We start from the raw sequence: 19,364 nt of genomic DNA, 5'->3' as shown, positions 1-19,364 counted from the left end.
AACTTTGGACTTCCTTGGTGGTTTCTCATCAAGTACTACCAGGGCTGACTCTGCTTAGCTGAGATCAGGCTACCTTGGGCCATCTGGGTCAGGACAGTGTGGTATAGTGGGGTTAGAGTATCAGAATAGGCTCTGGGAGACCCAGAAAACCTAACTTTGCCATGGAAGCTTGCCAGATGACTTTGGGCCAGTCATACAAACTCAGCATAACCTACCTCACATGGTGGTTGTGAGGAGAAGGGGGGAGAATGTTGTTAGTTGCTTTGAGCTCACATGGGGGAGGGAAAGTGGAGTATAAATGAAGTAAATGTATCCTGTCCTGTGTGCTTGGAGCAAGTGACGCTGTACAGGATGCTGGACTGGTTGGACTTTTGGTCCAATCTAGGCAGGGGCTCTTCTTGTTTCTTTGGTGTAGTGGTTAAGTGTGTGGGCTCTTATCTGGGAGAACTTATCTGGGAGAACTGGCTTCTCCATTTGCACCTGCTGGAATGGCCTTGGGTCAGCCATAGCTCTGGAAGAGGTTGTCCTTCTCAGCCCCACCCACCTCACAGGGTGCCTGTTGTTGGGGAGGAAGATAAAGAAGATTGTGAGCCACTCTGAGATTTGGAGTGGAGGGCAGGATATAAATCCAGTATCTTCATCTTCTTGTAAGATCACTCCTTTGTATAATGGGACGTGTATCTTTCTGCCATTGGCTGTGGGATTTGTGTTTCAAATGGCCTGCCTTCTTCACAGGAGACAATCAGCCTGGAGCCAGTCCATTTCCTACAGTGTCACAGTAAAGGAAACAACAGGGATGACTTCAAAACCCAGCTGTGGGCCTGTGTCTTTGAGCCACCGCTGGACTGTGGGACAAGAAAAGGTGAGTGTGGTTGAAGTAGAAAGGCCAGAGTAGACAAGAAAAATGTTTTTATATTGCTAGCCCTGAATGTTTGCATCTCTCATGATTGGCAGTTCTGCTCTTGGGTTCTTCTCTGGCTGGAACCAAACTCACTAATTTGGATCCAGCCAGTTTTCCCACTGGTTAAAACGGAAGGAAGGAGTCCCCTTTGAACATGAAAAGGGCTGTGTTGGGAATCCTGGGACCTTTATAGATAACGTCCATTTGGGATGGGAGCCTGTAGAAAAGACGGGAATTGTGTACGATCAAAGTGAGAACATTTGTCTGGATCCATCCTACTGTTAATATGTTTACTCATTGACTAGATCCATGGTATAGCCTGTTGTATCCCAAGAGCTCAGCCTATAGACCAGACTGTTCTCCCTAACGGATTCATAATGTAAAGGAAAATTGCATTATTAAGCTGCGCCTTGCCAGAGGCGCGAGCTGAAGGGCAAGAGCTAAAGGGCTCTTGGCCTGTGGCTCTTAGCCTGGGGGCTGTGTAATGACCAGGAACTCAGATCCCGATTTTCCTTGTTTTCCCAATAAGATAAGTAGACACTCCAGAAGGAGAGCCACATAAACAAACAGGATTTAAAAGGGGACTGTATATTTTAAAAAAGCTATCATGAAGGTAGAATGCCGGCAGGGGGGTGGGGGGCTTTCCATTGTTTTGCACTGAGTGTCACATGTATGACTATCTGCCCACAGGACAGAAGTCTTGAGTGTGTGCTCAATGCAAGGAGCTCCTGGTCCTCAGGGAACGAGTTTGTACCCTTCAGGCCGAGGTGACTGACCTGGAGAAGCAGAGACAGTCAGTTATGCACTCGGAGAAGACTCTCGGGGACGTATTAGATGAGCCTCACTCTGAAAATGGCAGCCCCGTTACTGCCAGAGAGCATGAGGGTTGAGAGGGAACAGGGCACCGTTCTGAGGATAAGGGGAATGTGCCCTCAGAAGGGACCTCTTCTTCAGTTGGTGAGCGGGTATCCTTTTGTGCCAAGGAACCATCTCTTGGCAGGGAGGGGGGGGGTCTTGGTAGTTGGTGATTTGATCCTTAGGCAAGTAGACAGCTGGGTGGCAAAACCGCGTACTGACAGTTTGGTGACTTGCCTGCCTGGTGCGAAGGCAACATTACACTTGTAGCAGATAGGCTGATAGACAGTGCCGGCGGGGAGCCAGTGGTCATGGTGCATGTTGGCACCAACGATGTGGGGAAATTCTGTCATGAGGTCCTGGAGGAAAAATTTAGGCTGCTAGGCAGGAGACTTAAGGCCAGGACCTCCAAGGTAGCTTTCTCAGAAGTGCTACCTGTTCCACGTGCAGGGCTGGAGAGACAGGCACAAATTAGAAGTCTCAATGTGTGGATGAGACGATGGTGTAAGGAGGAAGGGTTTAAGTTTGTTAGGCACTGGGATGCTTTCTGGAACAAGTGGGAGCTGTACAAAAGAGACGGTCTTCACTTGTCCCCAGATGGAACCAGACTGCTGGCGATTAGAATCAAAAAGGTGGCAGAGCAGTTTTTAAACTAAATCTTGGGGGAAAGTTGACAGGAGATGAAATGTCTCTGGTTCAGAAGGACTCATCTCAAAGAGATGAAGGTTTAGCTGTTATTTTTCTATCGGGTAATGGATCAGAGTTGTCCACTGAGATGGTGATAAACAGTATGGACTGTCTGCCCAAAGTCTCAAGGCAGCAGGAGGAAGGTTGCGGGCCTAACTTGCCTGGGAAATTATAGATGTTTGTACACAAATGCTAGAAGTGTTCAAAGTAAAATTGGTGAGTTGGAATGTTTAGTGTTGGGGGAAAACATAGACATTGTGGGAATTTTAGAAACTTGGTGGAATGAGGAGAATCAGTGGGACACGGTGATTCCTGGATATAAGTTATATCAGAAGGATAGGGAGGGAAGGGTTGGAGGCGGGGTGGCTCTGTATGTCAGAGAGGGTATACAGTCCAGTAAGACTGAGGTCAGAGAATTAGATTCCCTTCTAGAAATGCTTTGGGTCGAAATAGAGGGCTCAAAAAGAAATTTAACTATGGGAGTTTGTTATCGCCCACCAAATCAAAAGATAGAGGACAATTATAATATGATGGAAGGATTAAAGATGGTGGCTAAACGTAAAAACTGTGTTGCAATAGGTGATTTTAACTACCTGCAGATTGATTGGGTCAATATGTGTTCAAGTCAAGAGAATGAGATTGAGTTTCTAGACACCCTCAATGACTGTGCTATGGAGCAGATGGTCGCAGAACCTACCAGGGGTAGGGCGATCCTAAATTTGGTCCTAAGTAATGCCCAAGACTTGGTGAGAGATGTAAAAGTGATCGCACCACTTGGGAGCAGTGACCATAACCTTACTGATTTCACCATTTGTATAAATAGGGAGTTGTCCCAAAAGACCAACACAACCACATTTAACTTTAAAAGGGGTAAATTCTCTGAGATGAGGAGGCATGTGAAGAGGAAACTGAAAAGAAAGGTAATTACAGTCAAAACCTTTGGGGAAGCTTGGAGGCTATTTAAAACTAGAATCCTAGAAGCTCAGATAAAATATATACCACGTTAGGAAAGGCACACAGGTATAAGAGAAGGCCTGCATGGTTAACAAACAAAGTAATGGAAGCTGTAAAAGGTAAGAAGGACTCCTTTAAGCGTTGGAAAGCTAGTCCAAGTGAGATTAATAAAAGGGAACACAGGCTGTGGCAAATCAAATGCAAAACTGTGATCAGGCAGGCAAAAAGGGACTATGAGGAGCACATTGCAAAAAACATAAAGACCAACAAAAATTTCTTCAAATATATTAGAAGCAGGAAACCAGCCAGGGAGGCAGTGGGGCCCTTGGATGACCAAGGGGTAAAAGGATTACTGAAGAGAATAGGGAAATGGCTGAGAAGCTGAATGCATTTTTTGCCTCCATCTTCACTGTGGAAGATGAGAAGTGTTTGCCCGCTCCAGAACCACTAATTTTGGAAGGGGTGTTGAAAGACCTGAGTCAGAATGAGGTGACAAGAGAGGAGGTCCTACAACTGATTGATGAATTAAAAACTAAGTCACCAGGTTCGGATGGCATACATCCAAGAGTTCTGAAAGAACTCAAAGTTGAACTTGTGGATCTCCTGACAAAAATATGTAATCTTTCATTGAAATCTGCCTCCGTTCCTGAGGACTGGAAGGTAGCAAATATCACCTCCATCTTTAATAAGGGTTCCAGAGGAGATCCAGGAAATTACAGGCCAGTCAGTCTGACTTCAATACCGGGAAAGCTGATAGAAACCATTATCAAGGACAGAATGAGTAGGCACATTGATGAACACGAGTTATTGAGGAAGACTCAGCATGGGTTATGTAAGGGACAATCTTGCCTCACTAACCTGTTACAGTTCTTTGAGGGAGTGAACAAACATGTAGACAAAAGCGACCCAATAGATGTTGTTTACCTTGACTTCCAGAAAGCTTTTGATAAAGTTCCTCATCAAAGGCTCCTTAGTAAGCTCGAGAGTCATGGAGTAAAAGGACAGGTCCTCTTGTGGATCAAAAACTAGCTAATTAATAGGAAGCAGAGTGAGTATAAATGGGCAGTCTTCGCAGTGGAGGACGGTAAGCAGTGGGGTGCCGCAGGGCTCAGTACTGGGTCCCATGCTCTTTAACATGTTCATTAATGATTTGGAGTTGGGAGTAAGCAGTGATGTGGCCAAGTTTGCAGATGAAACTAAATTGTTCAGTGTGGTGAGAACCAGAGAGGATTGTGAGGCACTCCAAAGGGATCTGTTGAGGCTGGGTGAGTGGGCGTCAACGTGGCAGATGAGGTTCAGTGTGGCCAAATGCAAAGTAATGCACATTGGGGCAAAGAATCCCAACTACAAATACAAGTTGATGGGTTGTGAACTGGCAGAGACTGACCAAGAGAGAGATCTTGGGGTTGTGGTAGATAACTCACTGAAAATGTCAAGACAGTGTGCAATTGCAATAAAAAAGGCCAACGCCATGCTGGGAATTATTAGGAAAGGAATTGAAAACAAATCAGCCAGTATCATAAGAAGAAGAAGATATTGGATTTATATCCCGCCCTCCACTCCGAAGAGTCTCAGAGCGGCTCACAATCTCCTTTATCTTCCTCCCCCACAACAAACACCCTGTGAGGTGGGTGGGGCTGGAGAGGGCTCTCACAGCAGCTGCCCTTTCAAGAACAACCTCTGCCAGAGCTATGGCTGACCCAAGGCCATTTCAGCAGGTGCAAGTGGAGGAGTGGGGAATCAAACCCGGTTCTCCCAGATAAGAGTCCGCACACTTAACCACTACACCAAACTGCCTCTCCAGTTTGCCCCTGTATAAATCGATGGTGTGGTCTAATTTGGAATACTGTGTACAGTTCTGGTCACTGCACTTCAAAAAGGATATTATAGCATTGGAAAAAGTCCAGAAAAGGGCAAGTAGAATGATTAAAGGTTTGGAACACTTTCCCTATGAAGAAAGGTTAAAACGCTTGGGGCTCTTTAGCTTGAAGAAACATCGACTGTGGGGTGACATGATAGAGATTTACAAGATTATGCATGGGATGGAGAAAGCAGAGAAAGAAGTACTTTTCTCCCTTTCTCACAATACAAGAACTCGTGGGCATTTAATGAAATTGCTGAGCAGTCGGGTTAGAACAGATAAAAGGAAGTACTTCTTCACCCAAAGGGTGATTAACATGTGGAATTTACTGCCACAGGAGGTGGTGGCAGCTACAAGCATAGCCAGCTTCAAGAGGAGATTGGATAAAAATATGGAGCAGAGGTCCATTTGGCCTGATCCAACATGACTTTTCTTATGTTCTTAAAGTCACCATGTCCTTAATTCTTGCAGATCCAGTGGTGAGCTCATCCAGGACAGCAGCTACTTGTGGCGGGGACTCCGTTTGTCTGGTCGACTGTGAGACTGGCATTGTCTTGAAAAAGTACAAAGTGGCTGGAGAGGTAGGAAAGGAAGAACCACCTCACTGCGTGTGTGCCAAGTAGGAACATTGGCTGGCTTTGCTGGCTAAGGAGTGGTGGTGATATGGTTACGCAAGTGTGGGCACAGTGTAGGATGCTGTACTGCAGAGCACTCTAAATTGTGCAGCAGGAAACTGTGCTGTTGGAATGAAATGTGCACAAGGAGCCCTTTTCTTCCTAACTGTTCATGTTTTAAAATAGTTCAGAGCAGAATTAGAAACTCCATCTTAGCCATCACTTATTTCCCTCCATTAAGTTGTCTAATCTTCTTTTAAAGACACTTAAGTTACTAACCATTACTACATCCTGTGGCAGTGTTCTACAAGTCCATTATGCATTTTGAGAAGAAGGACTTCCTTTCATGTCTTCTGTAGCTACCGCCCTTATCTTCATTGAGTGAAGCCACATTCTAATATTATGGAAGAGAGAGAATTCCTGTCTGTCCACTTCCTCCACCTTGTGCATTATTTTGTCATCTTCTGTGATATTCTTAGTAATTATTGGTTTTCTAAACTGAATCCCCAAACATTTTGGCTTTCACAACAGAGGAGGTGCCTTAACCCCTTGATCATTCTGATTGATTGCCCTTTTCCAGGTGTCCCTTTGCTGTCTGAAGCCAGGTATTCTGTTTATTTATAGAAGTCATACTGTCTCTTTCTTTTCCTTATAAACCAGTTTTGAACCATTTGTACCCAATACAGGATGTTCGGTCTGTTTGGCTCTGTTTTAATCCAAGGCTTGCATTTGTATGGAACCAAAACTTCTCTTGTAGTTTGTTCTCGAGCCTGATTTCTGATCCAGTGCTCCTTTTCCCTGTTCTGTTTCTAACAGGAGTTTTTCACTGTCACATGGACAGCCCTCACAATGGTGACCAGCGACGGACGCAAAAAAAGGCACAATATCCTGGCTGCTGCTGGAAGGCGAGGAATCGTGAAGCTGATTCATGTGGCCGCCGACTATTGCTATGGAGAAATCAAGGCTCACAAGAAGCCCATCGCTACCGCCTGCTTCAGTCCGATCACCGAGACGCATCTCTTCAGTGAGTCTCCCTTCTTTGGGTCCTTCAGGCAGCCCTTGGCTTGCCTCTCAAAAGCAGGGGACTGTTTGGGCTGTTTTAATCCAAGTCTTGCCTATTCTGCAGCTATGACTGACATGCTTGCTGCAGGTCTAAACTTGGGATTTTGCAGCTGTATCCGTCAAATGTTGTAAATTCAGCTCAGGCTGCTTAAATTATTCAAATTATAAACTGTGCAGATGGTTGCCTGACTGCATTCTGTCAGATGTGGAGTCTGGAGGCGCTAGGCAGCAGTGAGAATTGCCTCTTGGTGAACTATTTTATGGGCCTGCAATGCAGCAAGCTATCAGTGTGCTTCAGTCTTGCTGACTGCAGTGGGATGTGCTTTCGTATGCAGTCTAGCTGAAGTACAATAATTTTTAGAAAGTAGTGCTGGGGAGGGAGAAAGGGAAGTCCATTTGGACAAGGGAGCTTTGCAGATCAAGGGAAGTCCCAGGGACAGGGAGGAGCCCAGGAAATGCTTTTAGGAAACAGGAGAAGGCTCCAGTCTATGAAACCCTGTCCACAGTCCCCACCCCCCACCCCCTTTGGCCACCTGTAGTTCTACAGCCAGTAAGGGGCTAGAAATACATCCCTGCAACAACAAAAAGTCGTGTTAGATGGGAGCACTCAGTGCCAAATACTGTGATATCAAAGAAGAAGAGATTGGATTTATACCCCGCCCTTCACTCAGAGTCTCAGAGCAGCTTACAATCTCTTTTCCCTTCCCCTCCCCACAACTGATGCCCTGTGAGGGAGATGGGGCTGAGAGCTCTGACAGAAACTGCTCTTCAGAGAACAGCCTCTTGACAAGAATTATGACTGACCTAAGGTCATACCAGCAGGTACAGGTGGAAGAGTGGGGAATCAAACCTGGTTCTCCCAGATAAGAGGTCACACACTTAACCATTACACCAAACTGGCTCTGGTGGCATAGCTGAGGTGAAGGACTGAACAGTTGGCCCTGTCTGTAGCCTGATCTTCAGAACAGGATCCTTAGTGTCTAGGATCACATGACCTTTCTACAGACTCAACTGATTGGGCAGAAGCTGGGTGTGAGCATGTAAGGACCAGGAAGGGCAGGCAGAGATGCCCGAGAAAGCTGCCTTTTTATGTATTACTAGTGCCTCACCAGGCTGTATTTTTTTCTCTTCCCCTGCCCCCCAGCTGCCTCCTATGACAAGAAAATATGCATGTGGGACATCGGCGTGCCAGACTGCGACTATAATTTCAAAGAAAGGTAATGATATAGAAGCTGCTTTTCAGGCCTGTGGAGGAGGTGAATGGCTAATAGGAAGTGGGCACTAAGAGGTGTTTTTGCTGGCCAGGCAGCTGATGGTGCTGGAGACGATTGCCACCCCTTTGCGGATTGCCCTCGTGCCCTCTTGCCCAGACCGGTACTTGGTGGCTGGCTGTGAGCAAGGTTGCTTTGCCTGGGATATTAGACTTGATGAGAAGCAACAGAAAAACAGGCAAGTCACTTTTTCTTTCTAAGAATGTGGAGGGGGCTCTGTGAGTGATTCTTCTATTATAACTTGCAGCATTTTTCATGGGTTTAAAAACTAATCAACCATCCTGTAACGTTCTTCCAGTCTACCTTACAGGATCACTGTGAAGATAAATTGGACTGGGCAAGCAGCCTAAGACATTTTTTTGGGTTGATTTTTGGCCAAGATTTCCTGTACTTTGCCAGACCTCCTATGTGGGACTTTGGACATTATTGCTGCTGCCCTGGTTTTCTTTCCCCTAAAAATGTCTCCCTTGTCAGTTTGTTTTTATTTAGAACCCATGAAAACTGACATGGATGAAAATTTGAACAGTCAGCTGCTTGAGGGATGATTCACAATATAAGGGGGTTTGGTTGTTTCCTTCCCCCAACCCGCTATGACTGTGCTCTTCCAATGTTTCAGACCTCATGAAGTGGAGTTTCAGTTTCCGGATGATGCAGGGAATGAGACTTCTTCTCACCGGGTGGACGGCCTGGCCTTTTTGAATGAAGACATTGTGGGTAGGGAACCTGCACCCAAATGAGTTTCTGATTTTTGCTTTTGAAAGCTAAAGCCCCGTTAGCTAAAACTGAATCTGCACCCACACTCGCAGCAGATAGATCAAGAACCAGCAATGATTTCCTGCGAGGGAATTAGTTTGTTAAATTAACATTGCTGTCCTCAACAGAGTTATGTCCTGCTAAATCAGTTGAAGTCGGTGGGCTTAGAAAGGTATAACTCCATTTGGGATTATCAAAGATTTCAGGTTTTCACGGCTGGCATCATCATTAGGGTTTGTAGAATCTTTCGGGCTCAAGTGCCGTGTTCTACTGGAGAAAGTTTTTCTTCCAGACGTTTCGTTCTCAGCTGTGGAGAACATCCTCAGTGGTGTTGCAGCCGGAGCAGGCGCTCTGACCTTCTTGGCTGCTGTGCATTGAGTGCACTCAATGTGCACTCAATGCACAGCAGCCAAGGTCAGAGCACCTGCTCCGGCTGCAACGCCACTGAGGATGTTCTCCGCAGCTGAGAACGAAACGTCTGGAAGAAAAACTTTCTCCAGTAGAACACGGCACTTGAGCCCGAAAGATTCTACAAACCCTAATCTATTTGGGATTGTACAGTATGAGGACAAGTAAGCAGAATGTTTGGCTTTGGCATGCAAGAAGGTCCCACCCAGGTTCAGTTCCTGGCACTTCCAGTTAAAGGATCTCAGGCAGAAGCTGCTGAGGAAGATTCTCTCTTCCTGGGACCCTGAAGAGCAGCTGCCAGTCAGAGGTGACAGTTCTGGGCTTGAAGGACCAGTGGTCTGCCTCCATACAGATACCTTGGTGCATCTGTTTAGGTTGCTTTGTGACTCAGACATACACATCATTTGCTTTTTTTTTTTTACTGCAACAGATGGGGCATACTTGAAAGGAATGCTTCACCAAATCAGCATGCATTTTGAAAACTCTGAAGCCCCTCCCATTGACTAATAGAAATCTGTGCCAGACACTGCATATTCACTTAAAGCCTAACTTTGCAACAACAAAAGCCTAGAAATTTGGTTTTAAAAAGAAATATTTTTTTAAACAAACTGCATTTTTAAGAAGGCAACTCTTCTGAGTTAGAGGGACCAATGACCTGTGGTGTAGGGCAGCTACCAATGTCCAAATTTCTAAATCTGCTTTAGTCTGATTTTTTTGCTTGAGAGGGGGGAATCTGTTTCTGGCCATTTTGATCTTAGTCAATACTAAAATCAGTTTCCAGTTCAGAAGACAAAAATGAAAAACTCCACATTAAATTAAAAAAAGATTGCCTGAGTACTAAACTCTACCTTTTACATGGAATTGCTGAAGGATGTGGTCTGTTCAATAGTGCTTCTAATTTGCAGGCTGCTTTACTGTATATGCTCTGTGAGGGAGGCCCCAGTCCCATTACAGAGTGAGAAATCAGACAAGGACACGGCAGAAGCAGGATTCCAATTAAAGGGCTTCTGGGCCTTAATTCAGCTCTTTTTCCAGCCACTGGATTGCAGTATTTTTTTTAAGGTTACTGAAACCGACAGACAGTTTTAATTTCCTAAGAAACGATCTTCTAGTAGCAAAGCCTGTTTCCCTCTCTCCTCCGCAGTTAGCAAAAGTTCTAAGATGGGATCCATAAACCTTTGGAGCTGGAGCCGGTCTTTCAAAGAACAAGGGAAGGGGTCTCGGAGGACGGTTCAGGCAGTCATTCTGGCGGAACTGGAATGGTCTTCAACAGATCTGCCTTACCTCACCCTCAGCACATGCCCCAGTAAGTGGCCGCTTTTCTGCTTCTGTGAGTTACATCCTTAAGAAACCTTCCAACTGAAACCCATGCACTGTGATTTGGACACTCTGGGTTTGTTGTGCCCCTGCAGCAGAAGAGTACGTATTCTGTGGTGACGAGAAAGGAAGCGTGTGGCTGTACGACCTCAGCAACCACTTGTCGGCTCTGAGCGCTACCAGGGAAGACCGTGCGACCAAGAGAATAGGGCCTGCGCAGGTAGGGAAGCAACTCATTTTGTGAGATTTCTGGCTAGGTCACAGTTGACTCCAGAGTTACAAGAATTGCCTAGATTCGAGTCCAGAAGCACCACAGAGACCAACAGGATTCTTGGGTATAAGCTTTCGAGAGTCAAAGCTCCCTTCATCAGCGACTTAATAAAGGGAGCTTTCACTCTTGAAAGTTCACCCCTTCTCCCAGTCATCTGGAGGGTACCACTGGAGTCGAATTGAACTGTTCCCCTGCAGACCAACGCGGCTACCCTCCTGAAAGAACTTTCTAGATTAAATTTGTACCCAACAGGGGGAAAAAAAGTTTTGTGCCATTTAAGATGTCAAATTGCAGACTGGTTTCCTTGGAACACTTGGATAAGCAAATCCCTTCCTAGGCCAGATGAGTAATCCTAAAAAAGCCTTCCATTCGCTATTGAATTATTAGTGCAGCCTGGAAGCTGGAGCGAGGGAGGGAGTTTTAGGGTTGCAGTTACACAAAGGTCATCTTTGCATCTGGCACAATAGGCCCTTTTATAATACAGGAGAGGCAGGAGTGGTGTCTTTATTCTGGGGCTGTAACTATGGTCAAGCTGTTAGCTGGCATCAAAAGGTGTCTTTCTTTTGGGCTGAGTTGGAAGAAATATGTCCTCACATCTAAGCCTTCCAGATGGCCACATAGAAACCCGCATGTTCAGTTTGTCCACTGAGACCCCAGTCTTTTTTAAGAAAACAGAACTGCGTGTTTGAACAAAATGTTTAAGGAGTACCCTTGCATCCCTTCTGGCAAGTGAGGGTTTGTATTGCAGTGAGGCTGGAGCAATTATATCCTCCACACATAGTTTAGGGTTTATTTACAACTAATAAAGGAAAGGAAAGGACCTCTGTACAAGCACCAGTCGTTTTCGACTCTGGAGTGACGCTGCTTTCACAACGTTTTCATGGCAGACTTTTTACGGGGTGGTTTGCCATTGCCTTCTCCGGCCATTACACTTTCCCCCCAGCAAGCTGGGTACTCATAAAACTAATAAAAGGGGGGCTTTACTTCCTGTTTAAAACACACCAGCATATATATAGTTAATGGAATGTGAAACAGTCATTTCTAATGAAAATTACTCTAGAAATGCATCCATCCAGTCCATGGAAGTACAGGTTCCTGTTTATGTGAACAGACACAGAATTAGGACTTCTCTATCCTTACTTTCTGCCTGATGGTCTGCATACTGTCTTGGCTTCCTTCTCTCTTTGTGAACGTGGACAATGCATGTATCGGTACATACCCTTTGGTGGCTGCAAAAAAACCCCAAAAGTGTCCACAATCCAATGTGGTTGTATTTCTCGGTTTGCAAGTGTCTCCTGCTCTCCTCCTTTGCCTCCACACAGGTTCTCAAGTGGCCAGAACTGAAAGCAAACGGAGAGCCATTGACAGATGTGTTGGTGAACAACGTGGTTGCGGACCCCTCCTTCACTTACCTGGTTGCTCTAACCGACGTAAACATTGCTGCGATATGGAAGAAAGCCTAGCTGGCCTGGCTTGCTGCCCCCCTTTCCCCCCTCCCAAAGGAGAGGAGACTCATTTTTCGTCCTGTTTCAGTAGTGCAGTATTTGTGACCGTTCACAGAGAATAAGCAGAAGGGGAAGTTTTGAGTTCATGTTATCAATGCAAGAAAAAAAAAATGAACAGAAGGGGTTGGTTAGAGCCATGTCTTGTTATTGCCAATACCTGCATCTCTTAACTGTGAGTTTGCTTCATTGGTGTATTAAGTGTATTTGTTTTATAGAAAGACAGTATTTAATAAAACTTGATACCAGATTATCTTGATTTTTTTTAAAGTAATGTCAGGAAGAACAAATGCTAGAGAACAGAATGATGTACTTTTAGGTATGTATCCTGCCACATTCTGGTATTGTAGAGGAGGTGGCAGCGGATTAAAAATACCAACAAAAGTGCCCTGACCTAGATAGCCCAGGCAAGCCTGATCTTGTCAGATCTCAGAAGCTAAGCAGAGCCAACTGGGGTTAGTTCTTGGGTGGGAGACTGTTCTTGAAATACCCAGTCTAGAGGCAAGGGCAGGCTCTATTCAGCCACCTCCCTAAATATCCTCCAGGCCCCCAGTAGGGGTCGGTCACCAGAAGTCGACATGACTTCCAGGTAAAGACACACACACACAAAATACAACAACAACAAAAGCCAATGAAAGTTTTAGAAAACCTTAACACACATCTCACTTTTATTAGCCCACAAACATTGTATCTATCACTGAATGAAACCTATACAGAAATGAGTAAACAGTTTCTTGGAAGCTACAAAGCAACAAGTAGGAATCACAAACATGAAAAACTAGTTATTTACAAAGAAAGTGCTAAATGACATTTAACTACTCGATTCCTTCTTGTTTGTCTTTTATGGCAACCTGAGAGAAAGAGAGAAAGAACTTTTAGTACAATCTGATCTCTACTTTCTAGTTGAAAAAGCAACAACTCTGGGAAAAAAGATAAAAAGGAAGCAGCTTAGAATTTCAAATAAGGCTGCTGCACAAGTGGGCAGCAAAGTCTAGATTTTCCTGGTCCCAGCAACATCACCATTCTACCTGCCCACATCTCCTCTCATGGTGGCCATCATTTCCCCTGCCACCAAAGGGTTTTATTCCCCCTAAAGTTGCAACTAATATGTCCTAATAGTCCATCTACCAGGCTCTCCAAGTTCCCAGGTTTAATATTTTTTTTTAATTGTCAAGCTCCTCTCCTAGTGGAAATATAGCCTTTCCTCTTACTTCCACAAGTAAAAAGGACTAGACACTAGGACTTCAGAGGACCTGATATACTGTTATAATGGTGTGAAATATGTCAGTTTCCAGGAATTTTTTTGAGCAAGAACGCAGTTCCGGCTGGCTTGGTGTCAGAGGGTGTGGTCTAATATGCAAATGCGTTCCTGCTGGGCTTTTCTACAAAAAAAAAAGCCCTGCAGTTACCAATTTAAAAACAACTCTGAACAAGCTCCCTGAGGCATGGGGGGAATTGGCCGTCTTGGGGGACAGGGAAAGACCTGCTACAGCAACAGTAGGGGGAACCACACAAGCCCATCTCTGTGTGGGAAATGCCCACACCATGAAGGCAGAGTCGAGATCCAGTGGGGGATGCCAGCTTACCCGGAACCTTTCCTCCAGCAGGGAGAGCTCGCTGATGAGATCTGTGATAGCATTAGTGAAGGCTTCCTGTGGACTGTAGTCGGGAGTGGTTTGGACCCGAATGATGATCTTATGTTCAAGGGGGTGAGGGACTTTGTATCCTGCAAACAGCACCTGAGGATCTTTCAATAATTGCCTGAAAAACAAGAAAGGAGAGAGAGGCAAAATGATCCCGTTAGGAGAACCAGAACTGCACTCCATCCAGTCACAGGCTAATAATTCGGCATTTTGACAGAGGGGCCAGTCATGTCCAGAAACTCAACTGCAAACAAGAAAGCAATGTCTTCCCTTTGTTTTCCCTGATATTCTGTATGTTCCTAGTATACTACTGGTGAACATGAAAATTCTATAGCATTATGAGAGCTAAGAACCAGAGAGCCAGTTTGGTGTAGTGGTTAAGTGTGTGAACTCTTTATCTGGGAGAACCGGGTTTGATTCCCCACTCCTCCACTTGCACCTACTGGAATGGTCTTGGGTTAGCCATAGCTATTGCAGAGGTGTCCCTGAAAGGGCAGCTGCTGTGAGAGCCCTCTCAGCCCCACCCACTTCACTGGTTGTCTGTTGTGGGGGGAGAAGATAAAGGAGATTGTAAGCCACTCTGTCTCTGATTCAGAGAGAAGGCCGGGGTATAAATCTGCAATTCTTCTTCAATGTATTCTTTATTGAGAATATTTACAATCCATCACTCCGCTCTCCACTTAGCATGAAAGTAATAAAAACAACAGAGGCTTATGCACCATTAAAAAGCCCAAATGCAACAGCTTAAAAAGCTTTATTAAAATCCTTAATACATAAAACCAGCACAGCGCAAAAACCTATCAAACCAAGACAGAAAGTGGAACAAGTTTCTATCAACTCAAAAAAGGAGGCAAGGGTGGGATGGACCCAGATATTGAACCAGAACTGGGAGGGGAAGATGATCCCCTGTTACCACAATTTTATCCAGATTCTTCTAAATTGTTACTCACGATTTAATGATATTCCCAAGTGTGTGGTCTTCCTTGTTGATGGTAAACAGACAAGCATTTGGTACTTTGGTATCCTTGTTTATTGTAATCCTGGTGGGGGGGAGGCATGGAGGTAAAAAGCAATGTTTACATTAGTTAATAGATATACCCAAAGAAGTTACTCCAAGCATTTTGCTGTGGGACAGGTGCTTGCAAAACCAGTGAAGTCATGAAGCACTTGGGGATAGGGCTGATGCTCAGTAGTACTGTATCTGCTTGGCATGCAAAGGTCCCAAGTTCAATCCCTGGCATCTCCCGTTAAAAGGATCGTGCACAAGGTCATGCAAAAGTTCTCTGCTTGAGTCCCTGGAGAGCTACTGCCAGACTAAGTAGACAATACTAAGTAGACAATACAATGTAGACAATACAATGTAGACTAAGTAGACAATACAATGGATTGATGGTCTGATTCACTATAAGGCAGCTTCAGGTGTGTTCACTCCTCCTCTGCCCCTGTATAACCAAACTACTGAAATACTAGTAGACAAACTGCCCTAATCATTACAATGTGAGCAAATGAAGAGCTGTAGTCTTGGGGGGTTTTTTATACCCCAATATCTCTGCAACCCTGAGCTGGATAACCCAGGTTACCCAGATTTCAGAATATAAAAACCATCAGCTCTGGTTACTGTTCAGATGGGAAACCACTAAGGAAGTCTAAAGTTGCCATACAGAGGAAGGCAACAGCAAATGACCTCAGTATGTCTCTTGCTTTGGAAGCCCTATGGGGTTGCCTTAAGTTGGCTGCACTTGATGGCACTTTACACAAATCTTTGCCACTTCTTTCCCTCCACTCGCCCGCCTTCCCTTATACAACCTTTTTTCTTCCTTCCCTTCTCCCACTTACTGCCCCCCTCTGCTATCTCCCTTAACATGCCTGAAACTGCAAGACCACTTGCCCACCCTAGCTGTGCTTTGACCGGGATGCCCTGAGATTTCAGACAAAAAATGGCCATTCGTTGAAATCCATTCATTAGAGATGTCTGGGAGCTTTACTGTGCACACTCTACTTCCTTTGCACATGTGCATAACCATCGAAAATAACCCTAATATATACAAGGAGCAGTGGAAACACCCCACAGGCCATGAATTTTGGCATCTGAACTCCCTCAGGTTGTGTAACTGGTCTGGAGATTGCTTTGGGTTTTCTGCAGGTCTGACATCAGTGCTCACAAGTCAGACATTTTTTTAAAAATGGAGGCTCTGTGTGACCTATGAAACTTCCTCATGCAAAGTCATTCCATTGATCTACGTAACCCAGTATTGTCTATAACGGGTGGCCAAACCTGCTTAACATAAGCGCCATATAAACATCAGATGTTTTGAGAGCTGCAGGACATGAACAAATATTACACATCTTTTTAAAAAACTTTATTAAGATAGGATTGGACTAGATCAGGGGTAGCCAAACGTGCTTAACATTAAGAGCCACATAGAATAAATGTCAGATGTTTGAGAGCCGCAAGAAATGAACGTCAGATGTTGGAAGGAGGAAGGGAAAGAAAGAAAAAAGGGAGGGAGCAAGGAAGGAAAATAGATGGGGGAGGGAGGGAGTTGTGGAAAGAAAGCAACTTTAGCTTCAAATGCATTCTCCAAGCTGGTGGCTGGCTTGGAGAAGTGATTTCAAGAAATAAACGCCTTTTCCAAGTTGGCAGATGGGCCAGTGGGGGCTTCGAGAGCCACACAATGTGCGAAAGAGCCACATGTAGCTCCAGAGCCACAATTTGGCCACCCTGGTCTATAAACTGGCAGAAGCTCTCCAGGGTCTCCGCAGGCACAGAAATGACTTCCCCATTACTTGAGATTGTGCATCTGGGGACTGAAAGCAGGACCTTCTGTGTACAAACTAGCTCCAGATAGGTTTGCTGACTCTTCTCCATATGCATTGCTAAAGCTGATTTGTAGTTGGTGAAGATACAGATAATACAAAAAACTGGCTTATACTAATTAGTATAACTTATACTAAGTTCATGTGGTCCAGTATTGTCTGTAATGACGACACCGGGTACCCATTTCGTTAGAGAAAAGTGTCAGCACTTGCTACTAGTACTAACTAGACATTCTTTATCTTCCATGATTTTCAACCGCAGCAGCCTCACTTTCGGGCCATTTCCATTCACCCGCCTCCCAATTCCTTTTGTCCTCTACGACCGCAGAGGAAACTCCTTCCTTCTGTCCTTTTCTTTGAGGGGGGGGGGGGTAGGGTAATCGCTTTTCGCACTCGTCCTCCCCCCCTTAGCCTCTACCCCGCAAACTAGATAGTTTTAATGCATAGGAAAGATAACATGCTCAAGAAGGTTCATGGACTTCTACTTTAGCTTCACATGCCAGGGGGTGAAACGGCATGCAAGGACAACATTCCGCCCTCTGGCCGGCCAACGGGCTTCCACACCTCCCCTCTTAGGCCCCGTTCCCACCCGCTTCCTTCCCTTCCCCACTCACTTCTTCTCCCCCTCGAAGAGCAAGAAGGACTCGAAGGCCGGAGGCGCGTTCATAACTCCCCGCTTGGTTCTACGCTTTCTCCAAGAACTTCCGCTTCCGGGTGGGAGTTTGTGCTTCCGCCTTCACTAAACTGTGGCAGAGTGCGAGGAAGTGACTGCCCCGGCGGCTAGGAGGAGGAACCAGAGACACTAATGTGAACACGCTCAGCCCGAAAGACTGTGCTTGGGCACCACCTAATGGACACCAAGAGTATCGCGTGCTTCCCTCCCTTTTCCAATCCTATCTAAATGTTACACATCCCTACAGTCATTCTGAATAGGTTTGTTGGTCTTAAAGGTGATGCTTGACTCCTGCTTTGTTCTATTGCTTCAGACCAACACGGCTGCCCATCTGGATCTACATATTTAGATGTGTTTGCGTCTAACCGGTTATGTCCTTATTAAGGTGGGTATCCGCGTTAGTCTGCCTGTAGCAGTATACGAGTTAAGAATCCAGTAGTACCTTAAAGACTAACAGAATTTGTGGCAGGGTAAGAACTTTTCGTGAGTCACTATCTGAAGAGGAGGTATCTACTAAAATTTTAGATCTAGACGGGCAGCATAGATCTGAAGCAATAGAACAAAGTTTGGAGTTCAGCGGCACCGACGCAAGTTGTTTTATGGTGATAGCCATATAACTAAGCTTATGGTTCTTTTAATCTGTTAAACATAGCTTCATTATTCCGTATACTAATTTACTACCTATCCTCTAGGTAAGATATGTAAGATTCCATTTCATTCTGCCTGAGGAAGCGTGCTTGGCACACAAAAGCTTTCACTTGGAATAAAACTTTGCTAGTCTTAAAGGTGCCACTGGACTCCCAACTTTGTTTTACCACAAATTTTGTTAGTCTTTATTCTTTTCTATGTGTATGTCCTCGTATCAAATGACTTCTTAAAACTAAATTTGTTCAAGGCAGTAATCTTGCGCAGCACACACACTTGGAAGCAAGCGCCCACTGGTCAAAGTGAGATCTCTTTATCAGTTCCTACGTGCATAGAAAAGAGTTGTTGGTTGGCCGCCCTGTTAAGTCTGTAGAACACAGTCTAAGTCCCAGTAGCACTTTACAGACCAACAAAATTTCCCAGAGTATAGACTTTTGTGATAAAAATGCTGCTCTCCAAGTGGGAGGGTTTAAAAAAAAAAAGATTTCACAGAGATCAGTTCCCCAGAGAAAAACGGCAGCTTCAGAAGGTGTTCTCTATCATACAGCATCACATTCCTGCTGAGCTCCCTCCTCTCCTCCCACACTCTGCTCACCTGAAGTTCCACCTCCAAATCTCCAGGAATTTCCTGGTTGCAAAGTTGGCAATTCTGTTCCAGGGGCTGATCAGTTGGTGGGTGGGATTTACTGGCAGCCAGGAAGTCCTAGCCCAGTATCCCACTGACACTGGACACTCTGGTATATGGGGAGAAACCCTACGATTAAAACAGCTTCTACCATGTTTTTGCTCAAATATCAAAGCCTCCCAGGTCACTAGCAATGTAATGACATCATTTCAGGTGTGCTCCAGAAGCGATGTTAACACCTTGCCAGTGATGTCACAGTGACACTAGGATAGGCTTTCCCCTGCTGCCGGCGAGTCCCCGCCTCTGTCTCTAAAGATACTTGGCAAACACAGCCTAACTAAACATAATGGAAAACTCATGACCTCTGCAAGTTTTCTGTAGCAACTTTAAAGTCATTTTAAAACGCTGCAAGGGCCCAATCTTGATTGGGTGGTGGCTCAGAGCTTTCCCCCCCACCTGCACCTTTTCAAGTGCCAAAAGAGCCCTCGAGGAGGCACACCTACCA

At 45.2% G+C, this 19,364-nt stretch overlaps 2 protein-coding genes across 3 annotated transcripts in view; one reads left to right on the top strand and one right to left on the bottom strand.

Annotated features, from left to right (window-relative positions):
• Nucleotides 1–12,706, top strand: part of LRWD1 (leucine rich repeats and WD repeat domain containing 1) — a 42,282-nt gene extending 29,576 nt beyond the window's left edge. Inside the window, exons 8-16 of the mRNA XM_060259357.1 lie at nt 736–862; nt 5,730–5,839; nt 6,689–6,896; nt 8,079–8,151; nt 8,240–8,383; nt 8,822–8,919; nt 10,511–10,672; nt 10,779–10,903; nt 12,277–12,706. Coding sequence (XP_060115340.1) covers nt 736–862; nt 5,730–5,839; nt 6,689–6,896; nt 8,079–8,151; nt 8,240–8,383; nt 8,822–8,919; nt 10,511–10,672; nt 10,779–10,903; nt 12,277–12,417 — 1,188 coding nt within the window. The 3' untranslated portion in view covers nt 12,418–12,706. The remainder of the gene's footprint in view (nt 1–735; nt 863–5,729; nt 5,840–6,688; nt 6,897–8,078; nt 8,152–8,239; nt 8,384–8,821; nt 8,920–10,510; nt 10,673–10,778; nt 10,904–12,276) is intronic.
• A 384-nt stretch (nt 12,707–13,090) lies between these two features.
• On the bottom strand, nt 13,091–17,740 carry POLR2J (RNA polymerase II subunit J). Of its 2 annotated transcripts, XM_060259356.1 has the most exons (4): nt 17,531–17,740; nt 15,050–15,139; nt 14,043–14,217; nt 13,091–13,307 (listed from the first exon to the last, which is right to left on the bottom strand). In XM_060259356.1, exons 1-4 carry the CDS (start codon nt 17,581–17,583, stop codon nt 13,272–13,274), a joined length of 354 nt encoding a protein of 117 aa, XP_060115339.1. In that variant the 5' UTR covers nt 17,584–17,740; the 3' UTR covers nt 13,091–13,271. The 2 variants fall into 2 exon arrangements, with proteins under 2 accessions (XP_060115339.1, XP_060115338.1); XM_060259355.1 differs by having other exon boundaries at nt 13,091–14,217; nt 17,531–17,720.
• Nucleotides 17,741–19,364: the final 1,624 nt, after the last annotated feature.

This window comes from Heteronotia binoei, chromosome 18 (genome assembly GCF_032191835.1).
Source record: "Heteronotia binoei isolate CCM8104 ecotype False Entrance Well chromosome 18, APGP_CSIRO_Hbin_v1, whole genome shotgun sequence".
NCBI classification, from domain to species: Eukaryota; Metazoa; Chordata; class Lepidosauria; order Squamata; family Gekkonidae; genus Heteronotia; species Heteronotia binoei.
This window is presented reverse-complemented; position numbering and strand designations above follow the sequence as displayed.